Genomic DNA, 22,413 nt, shown 5'->3' with positions numbered 1-22,413 from the left:
ATATATAGATTTTCACACTTTTTGGCATCAGCAGTTCAAGAAGCGAAACTGTCTACGATTAGAAGAGAAGTAACATAAAATTAGGTAAACTATTTTTATCCACGTTAGATAGCGCTGTAGTCAAATTGTAATGTTTTGAGGATGAGCTTCTTTATAAAAATTATTCTGAATAATTTTATAAAGATTACTTTAATATCCTTAACAATAAAATTATCAATTTCGTAGTTTCTAGGACCGATTTTTAGTCCACAGATCAGTTTTTTTCTCGAATTTAGAAGTAGTAAACCCAAATACTTACTAAGGAATTTTGTGAAATTCGATGGAAATAATACAAGAAAAATAATTACAGCGTTCGCGGATTGAAATTATGAATGTTTAATATATGTATATACTTATGCAATATATACGCTACAGTGGCCCAAACTGAGCAGCATAACTAGATACTTGGCAGCTGCCAGTCTTGCGACTCGATATGTGATGATTTGGAAGTCACAAGGTGACATCACTGTAAAGTGGCTGCAGCTGGCTGGCTGTAAAAGCACAAGGTGGCATCACTGTAAGCTGGCGTCCAGCTAGCTCTATAAAAGAAAGGCGGGCACCGTGACTGGCCAGTGTTTGGGTGACACTCGCGCCTCGATGTGTTGTGATGTGAAAGTCGCAAGGTGACATCACTGTAAACTGGCTGCCCGATGGCTTGCTGTAAACTCGCACGGTAACATTACTGTAAACTGGCTGCCAGCTGGCTGGCTGTAAAATCACAAGGTGGTATCATTGTAAGCTGACGTCCAGCTAGCTCCATAAAAGAAAGGCGGACACCGTGCCTGGCCAGTGCTTGGGTGACACTCGCGCCTCGATGTGTTGTGATGTGAAAGTCGCAAGGTGACGTCACTGTAAACTGGCTGCCCGATGGCTTGCTGTAAACTCGCACGGTAGCATCACTGTAAACTGGCTGCCATCTGGCTGGCTGTAAAGTCACAAGGTAACATCACTGTAAGCTGGCGTCCAGCTAGCTCTATAAAAGAAAGGCGGGCACCGTGACTGGCCAGTGCCAATAACAAAATTATCAAGTTCGTAGTTTCTAGGACCCATTTTTAGTCTACAGATCAGTTTTATTCGTATTTAGAAATAGGAAACCCAAATATTTATTGCGGAATTTTGTGAAATTCGATGGAAGTAATACAAGAAAAATAATTACTGCTTTCGCGGATTGAAATTATGAATTTTTAATATATGTAGATGTATATCCTTATGCATTATATACGCTACAGTGACCCAAACTGAGCAGTATAACTAGATACTTGGCAGCTGCCAGTCTTGCGACTCGATATATGATGATTTGGAACTCACAAGGTGACATCACTGTAAAGTAGCTGCAGCTAGCTGGCTGTAAAGTCACAAGGTAACATCACTGTAAGCTGGCGTCCAGCTAGCTCTATAAAAGAAAGGCGAGCACCGTGCCTGCCCAGTGCTTGGTTGACACTCGCGCCTCCATGTGTTGTGATGTGAAAGTCGCACGGTAACATCACTGCAAACTAACTGCCAGCTGGCTGGCTGTAAAGTCACAAGTTAGCATCACTGTAAGTCGCACGGTGACGTCACTATAAACTGGCTGTAAAGTCACAAGGTAACATCATTGTAAATTGGCTGCCTGCTAGCTGTATAAAAGAAAGGCAGGCAACGCGCCTGGCCAGTGCTTAGGTGACACTCGCGCCGAGATGCTGTATCCATAAAGTATTAGAAATAGTTACCAAATTTACAATAAATTTCTGTTGTTTTATATGTTTTTTCGTCGAAAAATATATTTGTTTTTTTTTATGTATATTTAAAGTTAATAACCTTGGATATAGAAGTTTGAGGATTTATAGCCTCGAAATTCAATTTTTAGAAAATTTAATTTATTATGAAATTTTAAGTTTTCTCACACTTGTTTAAATACTCACAAGCGTTTAAGGGCATTAATGCATAATATATGTAGATACATATGTATATGTAAGTAAGGCTACTAAGAGATAATTGTTGAGAAAGAGCTCACCTGCCGATTTAGCTGTATTTACATGAATGCATTGTAATTACCCAAATATAATTATTTGTATAGTTAACAGGGTTAAGTGTCAAAAGGATGGGTCAAAGACGACACTGGCCAGCTATTAAATATGCTTACATGTGCCGTTGTTGTAATAAATCGTCAACCAGCTAATATTGTTAAATGTTAGCTTTCCAAATGTAAGTCAGCCATTGACAATAATGCGAGCCATAGATAATGGTCTTCGGAGTGTCCCCTCAAGTACAAACCCCTTACATTAGACTGCAGACAAAAACAGTGTCACATGGCCGCCCACTACTGCATATAAACAGACATATAAACAAATATACGCATGTATAGTTCGGAACACCTTTGAAGGGTATCATCACAGTAATACAAACATATATGTACATATGTATATGTATGCGTAGCTGAAATACGCACATTAAGAAATCTGAAAGGGTCGGAACGGTACATAAAACCAAAAGCAAACAATTTAAGTAACGATGAAACAATTATTTGTTATTGCATTAGCGACAATTACCGAATGTTATTAGTTCACAAAAATAAACCCCCTATTAAATATTGCGGTACAATGCAGATATCGGTAAATATATGGTGAGACTATTATATGTGTACATTACCTTAAATAACTTTTCTTTTAGTTGCTTATAGCCTTAATTTACTCAACGTTTTCGGTTAGGACCATTATTGCGACTACGAAGCACCATCACAATTTCAGAAGAAGTATTGTGAAATGTATCTGATTTGACAATCTCAGCGGGTATACACAGAAGAGTTCGTTCCAATTCCGTAAAACACAGCCACGGCCACTAAACGGCAACATAATTGAATAATGTTTATCAAAGTAAACGCAGTAATTTAACATGATCGATCAGCTTGAACGACAGCTATATACTAAAATTACCAAGATTGAGGACTTGCCTAAATGTAAACAAAGGTTCTTGCCTCGGCTAAATCAAAAACAAAAAGGTCATTGACCTCAGCAAAATGTAAAAAATAAAGTTTTACTACATTTGAATATATCTCCTCCGCTTTTATCTTTTCAAGTTGTAAAATGTGCGAACTTACTGGAACTTAGCCCCTTCTTAGAAGTTCAATTGGTTTTTTTAAGAAATCCAAATCTTAATGAAAGCCCAAGGCAGCAGACACTTATGTATATACTGGAGCTCGGAATAAGAAGAAGCACCATCCACTAGCCAGTGCTGTTTGATAGTGATAATTGAAGTACATGCAACTCTCTAGGCCATCTCTAAGCAGTCCACTTCGTGAACGCGCCACCTTAAGTTTGACAACGAAAAATCTGCGTTTCCGGCCATCCTGGTGACCCTGGACGGGTGACTAAGTGGAATTTGAAATGCATATTTTATTCTTACAAATATTAACTATTTCCAGATAGCCGACTTCTTTTTTTTATGGTAAGTGAAGCATAGTGAGTACCGAACTTTAATCCGCTAAACCTACCTAATCCCAACTCAAGACTTATGGGTACTCGTAAGTTAGCTGTTGTCTAGAAGGCTAGAGGTCTAACCAGTTATCTTTATTACACATTTTCGATTAAACTGCGACTTTTTCGAAGTCTTCTGAAGTGGATTTTGTGGTTAACCCTTTAAACATAAATTATATCATTCTGAACTCCATGCATCAAAGTGAAACCAAAATATCTACACATATTTTTGTGAAAGGTTTGTTTTTTAATAAGCCATGATTACAATCTTTAATTTATTGCAAAATTTTATGATTTTCTTTCTAAAGTGGTACTCTCCTAACACACACACTCTCCCTCATTCTCTCTCTTTCTTTCGTACCATATTTATCTAAATATTTTACATTGTAGATGGAATGCGTGAGCTACACGATGAACTCAAGCTCGTGGTGCTGATTTTCTGCAACTCACAAAGCCGATCCCATGCGATATTGAACTGCCGTGGTGTACGCGCCAGTGCCAGACGTGCAAATGGTCCCAATGTTCTATAGCCATTGTTTATGTAACGTACGAATCCGCTGGAGGAAAGCTCTTTTAGCGCCATTTTCACTTGTGCCTCGACATCACCACAAGCATAACCCCTGCAGACAATAAAATCACGTATTATTTGCACTCTAGTGGCATTTTTTCGAGTTTTATGATAGTAACAACTTACTCTTTCTCAAGCATGTCGATAATATGACACTCCTTTAGGCCGCGCAGAAATTTCGGATGATCCTGAAATAGTCGTATCGTGTCGAAGACGAAGAGCGGCAAGTGCAGATGATATATATTACGACGCAGACATGACGTTGACGGTTCACAATCGCGAATGTTGCCACGCATTTTCGTACTCTATTTGAATTGCACACTTTTTCGCAAAATATAATGGTAAATTTGGAAAAAATATATATGTTTGTAGATGTATAATTATATAAATTGCAATAAGTTTAAAAAATATATTATAATTGTGTTTAATTAGTGCTATTCAAGCTAATAAATTTGAATGTTTCGTATGACAAATTTGAACAAAAAATTTATTCAAAACTTGAAAACTAAATGATAACTGTCTAAAAGCATTGAATTTTATTCAGAATAGCCAGAAGAGTACTTTAGAGGTTCTTTTTATTTATATTGAGAGATTTGTAGAGTTTGATCTTTGTTCATCGGGAGAGGACTTTACTTTTTAATTGCCTCTTCAGTCCAAAGTAGTACCTGTTGGCAAAAATTTATTCTGTAAATTGGTCAAAATATTCATTAGTATTTGAGACACGCGTCGTTTTGTGAGGCTCTAATAGTGAATTCTTCGATTTTTGCTGTGTCTGAAATTATTAAACAAAGAAGTACGATAATGCAAAATCTCATACTGCATTGGTTATTCGTGATCATTTCGCCACATATTCAACTAGTATCGTGTCGCAATCACCGCATTCGCCTGATTTAACATCGTGGAACTTCCGGCTATTCAGCAAATTCACATGACCACTCCGAGAATACCATTTACACTCAATTGAGGATATAAAAGCTGAATCGAAGAAGGCTCTGATGGCCAACACGACGGAGGATTTTTCCAAGTGCTATGATGATTGCTTTAAAGGAGATGAAATGGGCAAATATCATCTTTCAATTTGATCACAGTAGTATAAGACAACTGTATAAGATCATCTCAACGAAGCTATCCGGGCTTCTGGCAAGTCGCTATTGATGTGTGTGTGTCTGGCGTTGGTCTGTTGAAATACAAATTCATACCTATTGGTCAAAGGTGGCTTCACACCATCGGTCCATATTTCTTTGAAAGTGATTCGAAAGTGATTGACTGCCAACGGCGAGCGTTATCTTGCCATAATAATGATAATGGTCTATGTGATGCCAGAAATTGAAGCTTGTGATCTCGGGGTCATTTGGTTTCAACAAGACGGCGCCACTTCCCACACATCACATCAACCCATGAATTTTGTTGAGAGAACACTTCGAGGAACAGATAATTTCATGTTTTGCGCCGGTCAATCCGGCTTTGATTCAGGCCTTGGAGCAAAAGATGACGCGTGTCATTCGCCAGTTACTAGTCGAAATGCTCGTTTGACATCGAATATTGCACTCAATGGATGAACCATCTGAGACGTAGCCGAGCAACATTTAGAAGAGATAATCTTTCCTCGAAATGGATCACATGCTCTACCAATCTCAACTGAACACATAACAAAACCAAATGACGAGGCGAAGTGGGAAGATTGGTATTGAATACGGCATCCTTCAAACTTTCAGGGACTTAAAAGGTTATCTACTGTTGGGTGATTGTATAGCGTGATTTCGTACTAAAATTTTCGTATCTCGATTTTTACGCACATTACAGTAGTCTAATAAATTCGGCTGCACCCGAAATCATATCTTCTTACTTCTGTTTTATTTTCCTGGTCTTGTGCAGCCAATTTTATTCCTAATTACTTATGGAAAAATACGCGTTTTAGCAAACATCGGCACCTTACCGATTTCCGAAAGCAAATGTTACCAATTTATTTACGCGCTAATGTCATCTAATTAGAGGTGTCATTAACAGTCTGCCAGCAAATTAACCCCGACAAGCCAATAACACATTATTCCACATTTTTTATGTTTACTTATACATATTTAAGTATCCATAACATATTGGTTCACTTGTTTTACATTCAATAACAATTACATTCGTTAGATTTATTACCTTCACATTTGTAATTGTTGGTTTGCTTTATTTCGGAGTATCATACAATTTTCCTTATTCTTTGTTATTTGAAGGTACGGCCCATCACATTATCGTCTACTGTATTTTTTTCATATACTAATTATTATTTTGAAGCGAACATAAGAATAGTAAGGTTGATAGACGCATATTCACTTTTTTCGGAACAACACCTCAGAGAGTTCATAAACTCTAATCGTACTATAATTTCAAAATCTTCGATTATAATTTACAATATCTTCCGATAAAAAAGGATTCACTTCAAAAGCGCCATAAAAACCTCTTAATGCTCTCAATTGTCTCTAAAAGTCACTACCGCAGCTCTATGGATTAATAGACAGCGAGAAATAACGAAAATTGTCGAAACTAAAACTTCGAACAATATTTTGTGAAAAGTCTCATTTTCGAATTCGTTTTGTGCTTAAAAGTTAGTCACAAAAATCTAAAAGCAACTCGGAACCAATAACAAAATAGTTCAAGCTACGTTTATATGACAACAATACGGGGAATTTCGAGTTCACGACCCTGACAAAGTACATAAATAGCTATATAAGGTATATGCAGTTAGGCCTGACAGCTGAAAGTTTTTAAATACACAATTCTACTTGGTTCTACGTCAAAATTTTTGATATGTAATCAAAGGGTCCTAACTTGTTATCGGCGTACATTAGGTATTTGTAAAAATCCCATGAACTGGATTAATCGAAAGATTAAAGAAGCAAGTTTTTTAATCCAACACACACATATGCAGAAAAAATAATTTTCTAAAAATGTAGTTTTCATTGTAATTTTTACACGTATTTGCGGTTATATCAAACCTGAAATTCTTATCACTATTGAAAATAAATCTCGTGACCCTATAAGCACAACTTTCGCATTAAGGCATTTCGTAGTGTGATTTTCCTATAGACATATTTGTAAACAAGCTACGTAAATGCAAGTATTAACGCTGAGGAGAAGGCGCGGATCATTTTAAATATATAGGTACTATAAGTATTTATATAAGAATGTGTGAGAGGCTTCATGATCTATTAAACAAAAATTTGTAAGTACTTATCTTTATTTAATTAGGAAAATGGTGATTTTTTTCCTTTTCTAAGCAAATATTGATACCTTATGTTGTTATAGAGCGTTTAATACATTTATTGTGTAAACTTTATTATTCTTAGTTTACGAGTCTAAAACTATGTTCTTAGAATAACAAGTGACTGAACTCTCGGAAATCCTCACACACTTTGGCTACATATCACTTGGATCATGGAGTTGCCAAACTGAAATCTGGCGGCTCCTTCTCTGCCCATATACCGGCGAGGGAGTTGTGGATGGGAAGAAGCCGTTGGAGGAGAGGGGCAGTCAGCTTCTTTACGGATGGGTCACAGATTGGGGGAAAGGTTGGTGAAGGCATATACTCTAGCTTCTGATTTCCTGACTATTGCAGTATTTTGAAAGCCGAGGTGACAGCTACTAAGATAGCAGAAGATTTACTGCTCCGGAGGGCAGCCTTTTTCAGAGAAGTGACTATCCACTCAGATACTAGCCCTGAATCCATTTATAGTGCGTTCATGCTTGGCCGTGGAGTGTCGAAACACGCTATCAATAGCATCGAGTGTCTTGGTGATAAGACTGGTACGAATGCCGCGACATAGTGGAGTCGCAGGAAATTGCAAAGTTGATGAGCTAGCAAGAAAATACACCCTAGAACCGCTACCGGTAGAATGGCAGCGGGTCGGCGCTCTCGTATCCCATTGTGTGGGCTACCATCAGTACATGTACTGTAGCTCGAGATGATCTAGTGATCTCTTTGCCCTTAGCAAAGCGAGCCTCTCTCTAGTTCTGAGGTTTTTAACAGGCTTTTGTTCTTTTTGGCGTTCACGCCGTAAAGCTGGGAATCCTACCAGACGGCAACTCCAAAGGGCTGTATGAAGAAAATGAGGTGGAAACAACTTAACGCGTTTGGGAAGCCAAGACTTACCCACCGAACTGGCGGGAGTGGGAATTAAAAAAAACACCATGGCTGTTTTTTTTTTCTTTATTAGCTGTAATTTTTTGGTAAATTATTTATTCAATCTTGCCGCTACAAAAAGTGTAAAATTCATATTTTGTATTCCTTCATCGTAAGTTTAAAGTTCAATAGTAAGGTTTGAGCTTATGTAAGCGCACTTTTTCACCATTTGTCTCGAATCGTTATATCTTAAAGCTTATTTTTATAACAAATTTATGGATATACTAAAAATTTTAATATTTTTCACAAATAAATAATTTTTATTTGTACAATATATTTTCAAATAAAAAATAGTATTATATAACTCAATATTGTTCGAAATTATTATATATATTTCATATTTCAATTTTGTTTTTAAACATTACAATGATTAGATATTAACAATTTTTACTTTAATACATATTAATCTAGTGTATTATAATCATCGTCGTACATATACCAATCCACAATGGGTTTTTCAGTTTCCTCGCTACTCTTCGATTCGTTCGATTCCGTTACAAAATTTACTCTTTCTTCACTACTCTTCAATTCGTTCGATACAATTGTGGGTGTTTCAGTTTCCTCACTACTCTTCGACTCGTTCGATTCCGTTACAAAATTTCCTGTTTCTTCACTACTCTTTGATTCGTTTGAATCATTTAGTGGGGTTTCAGTTTCCTCACTACTCTTCGACTCGTTCGATTCCGTTACAAAATTTTTTGTTTCTTCACTACTCTTTGATTCGTTCGATACACCCATGGGTGTTTCAGTTTCCTCACTGCTCTTCGATTCATTCGCATCATTTGCATCATCAATTATTATAAACTCTGTACGACATTTATCAAGATTCTCTCTGAGAAGATCTAAATCGTTAAGGTTAGTCTGAAAAGCCTTCATAACACATAGAGTTTTTTGTTGCGTTTTCATTTGTTCATCTGTGGGCGTAGCATAGTTATATCTGTCGCCATTTTCCAATTGTGCAACTGTTTCGCTTGATTCTAGAGAATTCATTGTTGTCGGCACAAATATAGCATCATAATTATTATTTTCGGCCTCTTCACTGCTCTCTGTGGTTTCTTCGATTACTGTATTTTCTTCGGAAGATGTTATAATATCGTCCAACTCATTATCCGAATATATATCTATGTATCGATTATTATTCTCTTCACTTCCATTTTGAACATGCTCCTGACTTCCTTGGGAATTATACGTCTGTTCATCCAAACTATTGTAATCCGTTGGTGCTTCAGTTGTATGCAGTCTCCGATAATTAGCATTGAACCAAGATTCAAAACTTTCTTCCGGTTTCTCTGTTTCGTTTTCCTGTTCGCTACTGTCTGTATCTTCGTCATATGTCGGCGTTTTTACAATCGGTCCGAAATGTAGACGCAGCCAACTATTAATGTCTTCAATTTCTTCTGTGGCATCTCGTTCGGCCGAATGTTCTGCACTATCAACTTGTGCTTCGGTTACTTGCTCCTCCGAACTAGTATTTTCGTTCGTATATGCTTTTGAGAAAAAGCTGCCATAATCATCCGAGTTCTCATCACTGCTATCTTGCATGGGCTCAGTTGAGGTTGACTCTTCATTACCTTCGCTAATCACTTCGTTTTTTATTAGTGCCATGATGTCTCTTAATAATGCTTCGAAAGCGGGATCCAGCTTCAAATTTATATTAACATTTATATCCTTTTGCTGATTCGCGTTTTGCATTAGCAAAGTTTCCAGCATATTCTTAATATTAGTGCCGACTTTATTCACCGAACTCTTTATCTCACTGGTATCTTCGGTAATTGAACGCAGCTTCTCTTGCAGCATGCGTTCCGTTTCCATTAAATCACGTGAGTTCGTAGGGTTACTTCTGGGTACTCCGTAAGTGGCAGGCGCTACTGCTAAACTTTTGATAAGTGTTGAAAGTAGCTCCTCGCTTTCGTTGTTCGTTTGACGCGGAGCCAATGGCCAACGCGCGTACGATGGCGTAGGTGGCCTTAGAAGACCGCGATTGGGCCAAAAGGTGTTGCTGCCATATGAATTAGTGGCGTAGTTGTCCCGTGCTGTAAAAGGAGGAAGGTGTAAAATTAGTGAGAAGCTTATTTAAGTGTGTTTATGTGCATTAAGGGTAAGAGCAGTATAGGTTTCTCAAAAAGACGATTTTTTTTAAATTCAAAGTACACTTTATGATCATAAAAACATGATTCATTTGGTAGAATATTGAAAAAAATTATATATGTCCAAACCAGTATGGTGCCGAACCGTATTAAAATTTTTTATTCTCTGAACAGGGACAGCATGACGAGCTGAGTCGATTTAGCCGTGTCCGTCTGTATATATGGGTTTTCCGGAAAGTAATAAGATTTCCTTCCGCTGGAGAGTCAGGCAAAACATTTCGCGCGACATTTTTCAGTTAGTGGCGCAAGCCTAAAAAAGGAAAGGCATCGTCCACCATGAATTTGTTCCGCCTGGACAAACCATCAACGCCACGTTTTACGTGAAAGTGCTCAAGAGACTCAAACGAAGTATGAATTAGGTCGACAAGACATCGCAGCCAATTGGAAGTTGCACCACGATAACGTCCCGGACCTAACAAAGGCCGGCATCCCAATGTTTTCGTAGCCGCCCTACAGCTCAGATATGACTTTTTTGTTTCCTTGCTTGAAAAGGCCGATGAAAGGCAAGCATTTTAAGACAACAGAGGGGATCCAAGCAAAAATCACCTCGGCTCTAAAGGCTATTTCGGAGAATGCCTTCCGGGACGCCTTCATTGCTTGGAAATCGCTTTGACAGCGGTGCATCAACGCAGAAGGAGTCCATTTTGAAAATTTTTAAAGAATTGTAACGATTGGTTCAATAAATTTTTTTTAATCGCTATTACTTTTTGCACAAATCCAGTATACGAAGTAGTTCTTTAGTTCTCAAGAGCTGCTCATTTGTCGTATTCATCGATATTGGATCACTATAGGCTATAGCAGATTCGTGTGTAAGGTTTCACTTTGCATTCACTTACTATCAAAGTGAGACCTTTTTGAGCTCTCTAAACTGATCTAACCCTTTAACGCAACCGTACACTTACCTTTCTGTTCAATTTCCGATATCTTTTGAAAATCCAAATAGCTTGGCGGCGCCGCATAATCCTGCACACCACAGATGCGTACCGTACGTATTGGCGTCACAGGATCGCCAGTCATTACGTTGTGATCCCTACATTTGAATCCTTCCAGACTAAGCGCACTACTTGTGGCCACACTTAATAATGCAATTAAGGCTATCTTTAATGCCATTGCGTTTTGTTGATTGAAGCACAGTAATTTATTTATAAAATGTGTGTATTAATATGCGTCCTATGCAAATAAAATTTATATTTGAAAACAAAAATTGCAACAAATTTAAGATAGATACTTTCACGAGCATTGATCGCAAGAGACTGCAAAAGTAACTACGAGTGCCGGTTTCCTTAAGTCGAACTCAAGTGATATGCGCCACTGATTCCAAGTTCAATCGTTGATAACACGCACGAACACAAACGCAAATTTATATACTTACAGTAGAACAGACATACATACAAACTTACATTAAAATTGTTGTATTTATTAAATTATTTATTAATTTTATCAAAAAAAAATAAATGAAACTTTGCTTATGTTCGCACATGTGTGGCTGTACATGTGCCAACAAATCAAAACAGCTGAACTCGTATTCAAGCAGTTCCGATTTAGGCATTTTTTGCCGCCTTCAGAATCATTTTTTTACTTCGATTGCATTAATTTCATAAACTCGTAGGAGAGAAAAAATCAAAAATTCATTCCCAAAAGCATCTCAGCCGCAAATCTAAAAGGTTCTTTCCCAACTCAACTTCAACATTTACAGCTTATTGACACATATACATATAAACATATATAAATATAATATTGCAGTATATATATATATAAATATGTATATATATAGTATATACCTTTATGTATGTTTTATTGATCTTATCAGTAGTCTTATTTTATATATTCCTTTATAAATGTGAAGTAAACAATTCGTTAGAAATTGACATTAATCAAAAGTTGGGAATTTCGTTTTTGTCAGCATGAAAAGTTATTGTTTTGTGCTTTATAAAAAGATTTGTGGTTAATTTATTGCGACCGACAAGTAATCGCATTTTACATATGAGTATGTACATAGGTAAGAAGTATGGCTGATACGAAACCGTTGACCAAACATCTTGTGCTTAAGTTTGAGCCGTGAAGAGATCACTGATGAATGAGCAAATCCAAAGTGAAAAGATGCTCATTATCTTTTTTGACATCCACCATGAATTTGTTCCCCCTCGACAAACCGTAAACGTCAAGTTTTACGTGGAAGTTGCCAAGAGACTCAAACGAAGGGTCAATCGGATTCGACGAAGACATCGCATTGAAAGTTGCACCACGATAGCGCTCCAGCTCACACCACCTTCCTTGTGAACAGCTACCATCCCAATGCTTCCATAGCCGCACTACAGCCCAGATGTGGCCTCCGAATTTTTTTTTGTTTCCTTGCCTGAAAAGGCATGAAAGTATTTTCTATTGGCTTTATTTGAAGTGATTTTTCACCTGGCAAGTATGGAGTATAAGGTGGATGCAGAAGAACCTCCTAACCGAGCTCTCATAGAGCTGCTGGTAGGTCACTATCCATGTGTCTGGCGTTGCCCTGATGGAAGTCAACTCCTCCGGAATGAATGAATAACTTTTTTAAATATTATATATATTGAATTGTATGTATGTATTTCTAGAAAATTCCTCAACAATAGTTTTTACATATGCTAGTTATATTATATAACATTTTATTTGCTATTATTAAATGAAAACATTTTTGTATGCTTATATTTATATATATGCATTATTATATTATTATTTTTATATACCATGCATTAGATTATATTATGTTAAAGTTTCAAGCCTCGTATGAAACTTAATTTTGTGCTTTGGATGGCTCTTTTGTGAGAGGAACTTGCATATTTCGAATATTTTATCATTTTTAGGTTATACGTATCTAAGTAATAGTATTCTATGAGTTTAATTTACTTTAAAATCACAGTTGAAATAAATTTTAGCTTTAATGTTGTGAAATTAATGAGTTGTCTTCCGAACTTTTATCACTTGTTGAGTAAAAACTTTCGTCAGAATAATCTTCGGTAGCTGCCGCAACCGTCGTGAGCGTCGTTGTAACTGGTCCGAAATGCAAACGAATCCAACTATTGTAATCCTCCGTAGTCTCCTCAGTATTTTCATGTTCTTCGTTATCATGTTCATCGGAATTACTTTGAGTAGACACTGTTGTGGGTTTTGGTGTATGAACATCAACAGGTTCTGCTGTAGTCATATCGACTGTAACTACTTGAAGGAACTTTTTTAGTAAAGCTTCAAAGGAGGGTTCTAAATGCACGTTCACATCAATGTCTCTCTCCGCTTTAGTATTTGTCAAAGCATCAAATATATTCTTCACAGACGCGGCGGCTTCTTCGTACGTGCGTTTCGTTTGTGCAGCGTCCTCAGCAATTGAACTCAATTTCTGTTCCGCGACTTCATACTTTTCTTTTAAATCACTTGAGTTGAGATCTATGTCGCTGCTTGAAGGATGTTTTGGTGTTTCATATAATCGCGTTAATATTGGCACCGCTTGGAAAATCACTGCAGACAGTTGCTGGAGTTCGTTCGAGGTTAACTGAGCTGTAGCAGAAGCTGAAGACAACAATGGGTTGACCGAATTTAAATTATTTAAAAAGCCGTCCAGGGTCACCAAAGGAAATGCTAGAAATACAAATTCTCATTAAGAAATATAGTTTTTAAAAAAAATGTCAAAGTGTTTATACCTGTTTTCTCAAATCCCGTTGAAGTTTGATAGTTAACATAGCTTGGCGCAACCGCATAATCCTGCACACCACAGATACGTACCGTACGTATTGGCGTTACAGGATTGGCAGTCAGTATAACGTGGTCGCTACATTTGTAGCCCTCAAGACTCAGCGCACTAATTGTTGCTGCACTTAATAATGCAATTAAGAAGATTTCAGTTTTCATTGTGGTAATCCGGCAGTAAAGTACAGATATTACAGAAATTGAAAAATTATTATTATTTAATAAATTTCTAACTATTTCAGGTTTATATACTTTTGCTTTACAGTTGCCGCAACAGACTGTATTTAAAGTAAGCCCGGCAGCCAGATTTTCTTAGCTGGAGCTCAAGGAATATGTGTCTCTAATTCTAGGTATAGCCAATGATAATAAACATTTCCATAAAATTTTCTTCTTTCCAGGTATCTACTATATATTTCTGTGTTTATATAGGGTGATCCAAAGAATCATATCATAATCATAATATACATATATTTTCCTATAATGATATCTGTTTAACAAGCTGTCAAAGTAAACATAGAATATGTGTTTGACACTTAATGTCAATAATGTCATGCCAAAACTTATATGGAATAATGTCCACAAATCGTCTGAATTTATGTCTGAAACTCATTTACTTTTCTGTCATCAAATCATATTTTGTTTGCCATCCAGATTCGTGAAGAGAGTGTCTCTAGACTTTATTGTTAGAAGAAATTGCTGTCTGGTATGGTTTTCTTTAGCCAAGTCATTGATCTATTCTGATAATCAGCCACGACTTCCAAAAGGCGTACCAAATCAGATGAGCATCATTTATAAGACGCGATCGTAATGGTCATCTGTTGAAAATCTTTTCATAATTCTTTCTCATCTAACACCGAAATTTGTAAAACTAACTTTTCACTTTTTACTAAAAATAGAAGTTATAAACGAGCACCCTTTATAACTTATTCGTAAATCGAAGTATAAAAAATTAGTTGTAATATGCACATTCAATATAAATATTATGCTATTATGAGTATTATGTAAACATTTCAATGATCTTATCAATAGATTTTCTAAGATTTTCAGTTAAATATTAACGTTCTCATTGGTAGTAATGCACATTTCAGTAAATGTTCTATTCCATGGAATTTCGTTAACATATTTTAAAAATAACATTTTCTTCTTCTTTACTGGCGTGGACATCGCTTATGCGCTTAAAGCCGAGCTAACAAGAGCGCGCCGTTTTTTTCGCTATTTGGCTCCAATCGGTGATACCAAGTGCAGCCAGGTCCTTTTCCACCCGATCTTTCCAATACAGTGGAGTTCTTCCTGTGCTTCCACTGACGGGTACTGAATCGAAAACCCTTAAAGCTGGAGTATTCTGTTCCATCCGGTCAACATGACCCAGCCAGCGCAGCCGCTGTCTCTTCATTCGCTAAACTACGTACGAAGTTCATACATAATCCCAAGAGCCATGATCATGTGGATTTTTTCATAAATTTGGTTATTATTATAATAACGAAAACGTTACTAAAACTCGGTAAGAACACAAACATGAGATTGCAGCGGCATTCATAGAAACGAAGCTTTGGAAACATTTGGAACGATTGGAGTGTCGCAAGCAAACAGACCCTGACCATTACATAGAATATGACTTTATTACAAACAGAAACTTATATATTATAATTTGTAGTTTAATGGTTATTATTAGAAGTCAGAAATATTTGGAACTTTCAGTACTTTTGATATACAAACCACAAATAGTTTTGATTGGCGTCAGAGGAGTTTATGTAAGTTCTAAACAATTGCTTAGAGAATGCAAAACTACAGTACAGAAATCATAAGCTCAATGTAGAAAATTTCGCAATTTGTATCAATCAAAGATTGTTTTGAAATTAAATTATTTAATCTGTTTATTGCATTTATTTTAGTGTGTCTAATAATTTAAACTCAGCAAATTGTTTACTCGCTTGCATTTGCACATAAATTTCTACATACTCATATACTTGCATATAACGGGTGATTTTTACGGATAAAGAATATGTTTTTAATATTTTATTACTTTTAATGGGACACATTCATCAACAAAAACTCCATCTGATAAACATTGACTTCTCGGTCCAGTATATCAGTCAAGTTAGGTGACCTATCGGTTTCTAGTTAAGATGTCGTCTTCAAAACTACGAAAAACACATCTCTTCCTGCTCAGTTTAATAAGGTATGAACCAACAGAGCGTTCGAGTTTCCTGGCACACCAATCTTTATATCAATATCTTTTTCTGGGCACGATATGATTGCTTGAATGGCAATGGCAACACTAAATCCTAACATAAATGTCAACCAAATCTGTTTATTTTAACAGTTAACTTGTCAGCTATCACTCTAGGCAATTCTACAACTCTAGAAAAGAACCCTATATACATATATACATATGTGTTTGTTCGTAATTTATTAGAATCCCCTTGAATATTTGTTTGTGAATTTTAGGGTCAAACTATTTTGTAGATAATTCCATTAAACGTTCAAATAATCACGTTGCACGCAACTAAGTACCAAGTATATACATGTGTATGTATGTATACATATATAAAATTTTCGAATGACTAATAAAAGGGTTAAAAGCAAAACTTTTGTGACAACTAATAAATTTACTTATAATATTATTTAATATTGCGCTGTAAATGGATTTAATCCAACAACAAGCTCACAGCACGATTCGTGCAACATGTCAGTCTTGAGTTGCCGATTCACCATGAGTTGTCACTTGAGCTATACTTACCGATCCAATGATAGCAATGGCACTGTTGCAGGTGACAAATTCTCAGGAAGAGTATGGTAAAGATACATGTTCATATGTATATAATTGCTTAAGTAATATGTTAATTTTTATAAACTTTTCTTCAGGTGTCATTTATGTTCCTTAGAAGAGTTTCAAATTGACTAGGCGGTCCTAAGAACGAGTTAATATATATATATGATAGTATTGTAATGGATACTGATGTTTCAATTTATAGTATAATAAAAAAATTTATATATTTATAGAAAAAGCAGGAAAAAATTCCCCAAAAATTTTGAAATCGGAATCAGCTTGCATAGACTCGACTGTCGGAAGAACTGAAATATCATTATGTATTTAAAGATATAGGCAGAATCTTGTAGAAGATGAAAACCGGGTAAAACCAGTACCTCGTTTAGTCTTATACATACTCTTTAAATAAAGCATATACTTTTTAACTTCATAATTCGATAAGGTAGAGCCCAGCTAGGACTATTGTAAAGCTAATAATTGACTTTAGACTTTGCATAACCCCCAGTAAAAAGTCAAACGGTGTGATGCCACGATCTTGGTGCCCAATCGACCGGCCCAAAATGTGAAATTAACTGCTCATCGATGTGTTCTCTCAATAAATCCATTCATTGGTGCGATGTGTGGGAAGTGGCGCCTTTTTTGTTGAAACCAAATGTCGCCGAGAAAATCTGCTTCAATTCCTAGCATCAAACAGTCGGTTATCATAGCGCGAAAACCGCCGCCATTGACGATTAGGTTCTCATCGACATTATTTTTGAAGACCGGCAAACATACCACACTAAACCGTTGTTTTTTTTTTCTAGGTGAAATGGCAGCTCTTGAATCTGTTCAGATTGCTCTTCGTCCCAAATCCTGGCCTATGCACCAAATCACAGTCACAAAATGTCATCGATTCGCCGTTACCTACGCTGATGGCTATCTCTGGATGCCATTATCCATACCACGGTAACATATTTATAGTTCCAGCATTATATATGTACATAGGTAATCCCGTATATAAAAAACCAAACTTTGTTTTGATTGGCCAAATCGGTAGAGATTTATATATGTAAGTTTACGCTTATGTATGTAAACCTCCCTCTGAATTGTTAATAGCATGTTATAACATTCATTTAATGTGTATGAGTGCGCAAGCGAGTTGGAAAACTTTGCTACATTTGTGCATTTCTAACGAGATTAGTCATTTAACATGCTGAGCCAAGGTGGCAGTAGGCAATTTTAAACAACCCCCTGGATATGGGTGGACCATACAATGCCACTTCAAAATTACCGAATATACTTGTACTATAAGGCAGATATAGAGTGTAACAGAAAAGTCAAAACAGTTTCGACATTCTGCTCTATAGCAAAGCCATATATGCTGCGACTATTTTGTAGGCATTCCATCGCATTAGACACGCGTATAGCAATGGACATGGGCGTAAGACATTGATGTAGGGGTACAAGACAGTTGCGGTTGTTGCGATCTAACTCTTCATAGCTCTTTTCCAGATAAGGAATAACTCATTGGAACATTTTTACGATAAATCCCTATAAAGTGCGTACGGAACATATGTTTCAAACATTATAAGACCTAATAGCTGAACCACCCTAATTGTTGATCTTCGCAGGGCCTCGTCCCATATGACAAACCGTAGATTTTCACGAGTATTTCTTAAACGATTGTGTCACCTACAAAATCCCTCGCTATAGACAGTAACAGGTAGTAATCAGCCGGTGACAGGTCCTTACCATGAGGTAGATGCAAAATAAACAGTCAATCAATTTCCCGGAGCACCTGGAGCCCCGTTTCTCTAACGAGGTGTATGAGCTAGCATTGTCTTGATTGAACTCAATTCAACTTCGATTGGGCAAAGCTGACCGATTCTGAACGATTTCTTGCTCTAATTTTTGACAATGGATCCACCAAGCACATAGCGAAACATTCCTGATCGTCCATTCTGGCTTGGCTACCATTTTGAGCTGTTTTTATTCAGACTTATTTAATTGATTAACGATGTATTTCGTGCGGGAATGTACTGTCCAGAGTTAGGCATAAGGCAACCTTTTAAGTTGTCGGACCACTACGGTATATTTCAAGCTGAGGTCTCTGCATTTGCAAAAGCCGCGGAGCTATCCTCAAATGCACGTGCAGGCAATTACAGAGTCAATATCAAATAGTGGACGAGATTGCTAAGAATGGTATACGGCTAACAGCCGAAAACGTGATCCATTTTGGGAAACCCATACGATGATCTCGACAGAAGCTTGGCAAAGAAAAGTAAAACCCTATGGAACGAGCTACCTGCGTGAAAAACTAACTGTGCACTGACTGGTGGTGACACACGCCCGCAGGATGGAGCTAACAGATTGAGAAGGCTTTAGGAAATGTCCAGAGCGGGGCACCAGAGGAACAATAGAGCGTTTCTGGGTGACCGCAATCGAGTCAAGAAATCAACCCCCATTAAAAGATTTTCGGGCACGACTATGCCTAATATTGTAAGCCTGTGTGTCGTTGAGACGATCGAAGTTTCGTGGGTGTATAAATGAACGTATAACCAGTTATATATAAAGTCCTTATAACCGTGCAACCAAATAAGTGTTATTCAGCATGAAAAGTGTCATGCATTCGACGAGTAATTACCGTCAACATTGCGTGATTGGTTGAATCAGAACTCTGAAAGCCAAAAAACATTGACACAAACCATACACTGGTAAGTACATACATAAGCATAAAGCATAAAACTACATACATTTGGGTGAATGTGAAGCAAAATTTTAGCTGAGCACCACCCCCTCAATGAGAGAATTTATAGCTAGCTCGTACAAATAAATCCACATATGTATATAATATAGGTTAAAAACGCTTCACAGGACACTTTGTATGAACATATGTATGTGCTGCTGTTGAGCTAGCAATAGAATGCTAGTAAAAATATCGCAAGTTAATTGCAAGTAACGGTTTTTGTTTAGTAGCAAAACTTCCACAGGACGAGCAGGACTCGGAAACGAAAGAAAACTCCAAGTTGCGACTACAAACAAATATAAATAAAAGTTATAAGCTGATCGTTGAGCATGTGCAACACTTCGCTGCAACATAACGGCTTCAATAATACGGTTGATCCTTTATCGTTTTCAACGCTTCATCTTCTACGCACGTGTAATCGGTTAATGCTACCAAATACAGGTGAAATTTCGATGAATTTTGAATTTGATGTTTTTGTGTTAATTTTCGAAGAAGAATAAGTGACAGTCGCAGAAGAGTATGTGAAAGTCGAAGAGTTGTCTCGAAATTTAACCAGAACCCACGACGCATTTTGAAATCCGATAATCGATTTTTTTTTTTTTTTTCAATGAAATTTTAATCAAACCAAATACACCTTTGGAACCAATTTTGGGTACAGTGCGTGTTTTAAAAATATTAATGAAAAGCGTCGTGGTATTATTTGTAATAAGTTCACGTGATTTCTGGAAGAAAATACTTCTTTTAAAATCAGGTCAGTGCTTATCTTAAAATATAGTTTCGAATATCAAATCTAAATAACCGGGCTGCGCTTATTTGCAACGTGTACCGAACCCCAGTACGCTTATTGGCTTGCTCATCTTTATTGGCTTAGACACCGTAAACATGGTTATAGCCGAGTTTACAACAGCGCGCCAGTCCTTCCTTTTTGCTAATTGACGCTAATTTCAGATTCCAAGCGAAGCTAGGTTCTTTTCCACCTGGTCTTTCCAATGGAATGAAGGTCTTCCTCTTCCTCTGCTTCCCCCGACGGGTTAAGCGTCGAATACTTTCATAGCTGGAACGAAATGACCTAGCCAGCGTAGGCGCTGTCTTTTAATTCACTCGAAAACTCATCAGATTATAACATTGTCCATTCCTCTGCTAAAAACAACAGGACGGGAATAATGAGGGACTTATTGAGTTTGGTCTTTGCTCGTCGAGAGAAGACTTTCCTTTTCAAAGTCCTACTTAATCCGAAGTAGCACCTGTAAGCAAGAGTACTAGTGTCGAATTATTTGTATGAAGTTCACAATTTGAAGCTTTTCCATGGTCTCTGAATTCCTTCCAGTGATTTATTTGAATGAAATCCATTTTCAGAATCATCTTGAAAATGTTTGAAGAGAATGATCTATCATAACGTAAAAGCATACTTAGGGACAGTCAAGCAGGTGTGCCTACGAGGTCAATTCGCTACTGATGCAGGAGGGTAGAGAGCAGCTGAACACGTAAGGTAACAAAGTGCACCTTATCTTGGTGCCCGGTCACAAAGATATAGCCAGAAATGAACTGGCTGATGAGCTCGCCCGCTTCATCGCGTTGGATCCTCTTAGCATAAAGGAAATGTTCCACAAGGAAGAGTAGTAGGCAGGAAGAAGTATTGGCAACAACTTCAAGGCATGCAGCATGCCAAGTTGCTAATGGGTGGTTACAACCTCAGCGGGTATGAATATGCAATCAACCATCCAAGGTACAAACTATACATACATAATATGAGCCTAGCTTCTTGAGCAAATTGTCGGTCCTGCAACAGGGAGCCTGACACAGCGCTACATCTACTATTTCACTGTACAGCAGTCTACAGATGCAAGATAAAGGCTTTTGGGTCCATGTTTCAAAATAGCCTGTAAGCAAGAGTACTAGCAAAAGCACATAGCCGTATATTAGAACTTATAAATATAGTTGGGCTAAGTGGGTCGTTGTAACTTAGGAGAGGTTACCAAAGAACTTAGGTTGCGGTGCAATCCTCATCTATTTCTCTTATCTTATCTTAAGATCTTAAGATTAAGATAAAAAAATTTTCGAATAAATTTACATTTTTCATTTAATAGATGCGCAAAGTTACTACAACATGACGGAGAATATTGGCGATGTCAACGTAGACGAAGCTATTTCTTCCTCCATATCACCCAAGTCACCGTTATTGGATATTATTGAACCGTTATCGATGACAGACTCTACAGACTCTCTTGATGTTGAGACCCATATAGATAGCCGAAAAAGTGGAAAAATGCAGGCTTCTTCTTTAACAGCCACAATCGGCCATGAAATGTCTACTATACCTACAACAACAACACAATCACTCTGCAGCAACCCCAGCCTGCCGTTACCATTGCCAACACTTGGCCTCTTACCAGTTACCGGCGGAGCCGTGACAGCTAATAAACCAACTTTACCCGCCTTTGAATATATTTCTCCCACAAATCATACGCTCAGCATCGCCGATTTTCCCTTAATGGAGCTGAATAGAGTCGGTGTATTTCCTGCGTTCCTCCATCGACGTTCGCGCGGCGAAAAGCGTCCCATACCGGACGAGCAAAAAGATGAGAAATACTATGAACGACGTAAACGAAACAATGAAGCGGCAAAAAAATCACGTGATGCCCGAAAAATACGCGAAGATCGTATTGCATTCAGAGCCGCTCTACTTGAGCAAGAGAACTCGATTTTGCGTGCACAGGTCATGGCCCTACGCGATGAATTGCAAACTATGCGTCGGCTCGTTGGTTCAAGTTCAACGACTGCAACAGCCGCTGTTTTAGGTGCTAGCGGCAGAGGTCTAATAGCGTTGTAA

General features: G+C 37.4%; 4 protein-coding genes and 1 long non-coding RNA gene across 5 annotated transcripts; 2 read left to right on the top strand and 3 right to left on the bottom strand.

Annotated features, from left to right (window-relative positions):
* Positions 1 to 624: 624 nt before the first annotated feature.
* Positions 625 to 3,961, top strand: LOC108967284. Its single transcript, XR_001993252.1, has 5 exons — positions 625 to 979; positions 2,096 to 2,641; positions 2,689 to 3,381; positions 3,440 to 3,462; positions 3,882 to 3,961. It is a non-coding gene; the product is annotated as an uncharacterized LOC108967284 (long non-coding RNA).
* On the bottom strand, positions 3,710 to 4,523 carry LOC108967283. The gene is made up of 2 exons (XM_018930591.1): positions 4,186 to 4,523; positions 3,710 to 4,111 (listed from the first exon to the last, which is right to left on the bottom strand). Exons 1-2 carry the CDS (start codon positions 4,353 to 4,355, stop codon positions 3,871 to 3,873), a joined length of 411 nt encoding a protein of 136 aa, XP_018786136.1. The 5' UTR covers positions 4,356 to 4,523; the 3' UTR covers positions 3,710 to 3,870.
* Positions 4,524 to 8,549: 4,026 nt separating this feature from the next.
* Positions 8,550 to 11,641, bottom strand: LOC108967312. Its single transcript, XM_018930623.1, has 2 exons — positions 11,277 to 11,641; positions 8,550 to 10,260 (listed from the first exon to the last, which is right to left on the bottom strand). The coding sequence occupies exons 1-2, from the start codon at positions 11,482 to 11,484 to the stop codon at positions 8,630 to 8,632; spliced, it is 1,839 nt and encodes a 612-aa protein (XP_018786168.1). The 5' UTR covers positions 11,485 to 11,641; the 3' UTR covers positions 8,550 to 8,629.
* A 1,414-nt stretch (positions 11,642 to 13,055) lies between these two features.
* Positions 13,056 to 14,494, bottom strand: LOC108967311. Its single transcript, XM_018930622.1, has 2 exons — positions 14,043 to 14,494; positions 13,056 to 13,980 (listed from the first exon to the last, which is right to left on the bottom strand). The coding sequence occupies exons 1-2, from the start codon at positions 14,248 to 14,250 to the stop codon at positions 13,286 to 13,288; spliced, it is 903 nt and encodes a 300-aa protein (XP_018786167.1). The 5' UTR covers positions 14,251 to 14,494; the 3' UTR covers positions 13,056 to 13,285.
* Positions 14,495 to 19,969: 5,475 nt separating this feature from the next.
* On the top strand, positions 19,970 to 22,413 carry LOC108967310 (thyrotroph embryonic factor). The gene is made up of 2 exons (XM_018930621.1): positions 19,970 to 20,024; positions 21,671 to 22,413. Exons 1-2 carry the CDS (start codon positions 20,009 to 20,011, stop codon positions 22,411 to 22,413), a joined length of 759 nt encoding a protein of 252 aa, XP_018786166.1. The 5' UTR covers positions 19,970 to 20,008.

The sequence above is a fragment of the Bactrocera latifrons genome, unplaced genomic scaffold, assembly GCF_001853355.1.
Source record: "Bactrocera latifrons isolate USDA-ARS-PBARC rearing strain unplaced genomic scaffold, ASM185335v1 scaffold_182, whole genome shotgun sequence".
Taxonomy (NCBI): domain Eukaryota; kingdom Metazoa; phylum Arthropoda; class Insecta; order Diptera; family Tephritidae; genus Bactrocera; species Bactrocera latifrons.
This window is presented reverse-complemented; position numbering and strand designations above follow the sequence as displayed.

What these genes read in the sequence shown, in the direction of transcription:
- LOC108967283 (XM_018930591.1), bottom strand. Translation starts at nt 4,355, where the DNA reads ATGCGTGGCAACATTCGCGATTGTGAACCGTCAACGTCATGTCTGCGT. An exon ending in ATCGACATGCTTGAGAAAGA is followed by an intron (nt 4,112 to 4,185) that starts GTAAGTTGTTAC and finishes TATTGTCTGCAG; the next exon opens with GGGTTATGCTTGTGGTGATG.
- LOC108967311 (XM_018930622.1), bottom strand. Translation starts at nt 14,250, where the DNA reads ATGAAAACTGAAATCTTCTTAATTGCATTATTAAGTGCAGCAACAATT. An exon ending in AACGGGATTTGAGAAAACAG is followed by an intron (nt 13,981 to 14,042) that starts GTATAAACACTT and finishes TTGTATTTCTAG; the next exon opens with CATTTCCTTTGGTGACCCTG.
- LOC108967312 (XM_018930623.1), bottom strand. Translation starts at nt 11,484, where the DNA reads ATGGCATTAAAGATAGCCTTAATTGCATTATTAAGTGTGGCCACAAGT. An exon ending in ATCGGAAATTGAACAGAAAG is followed by an intron (nt 10,261 to 11,276) that starts GTAAGTGTACGG and finishes CTCCTTTTACAG; the next exon opens with CACGGGACAACTACGCCACT.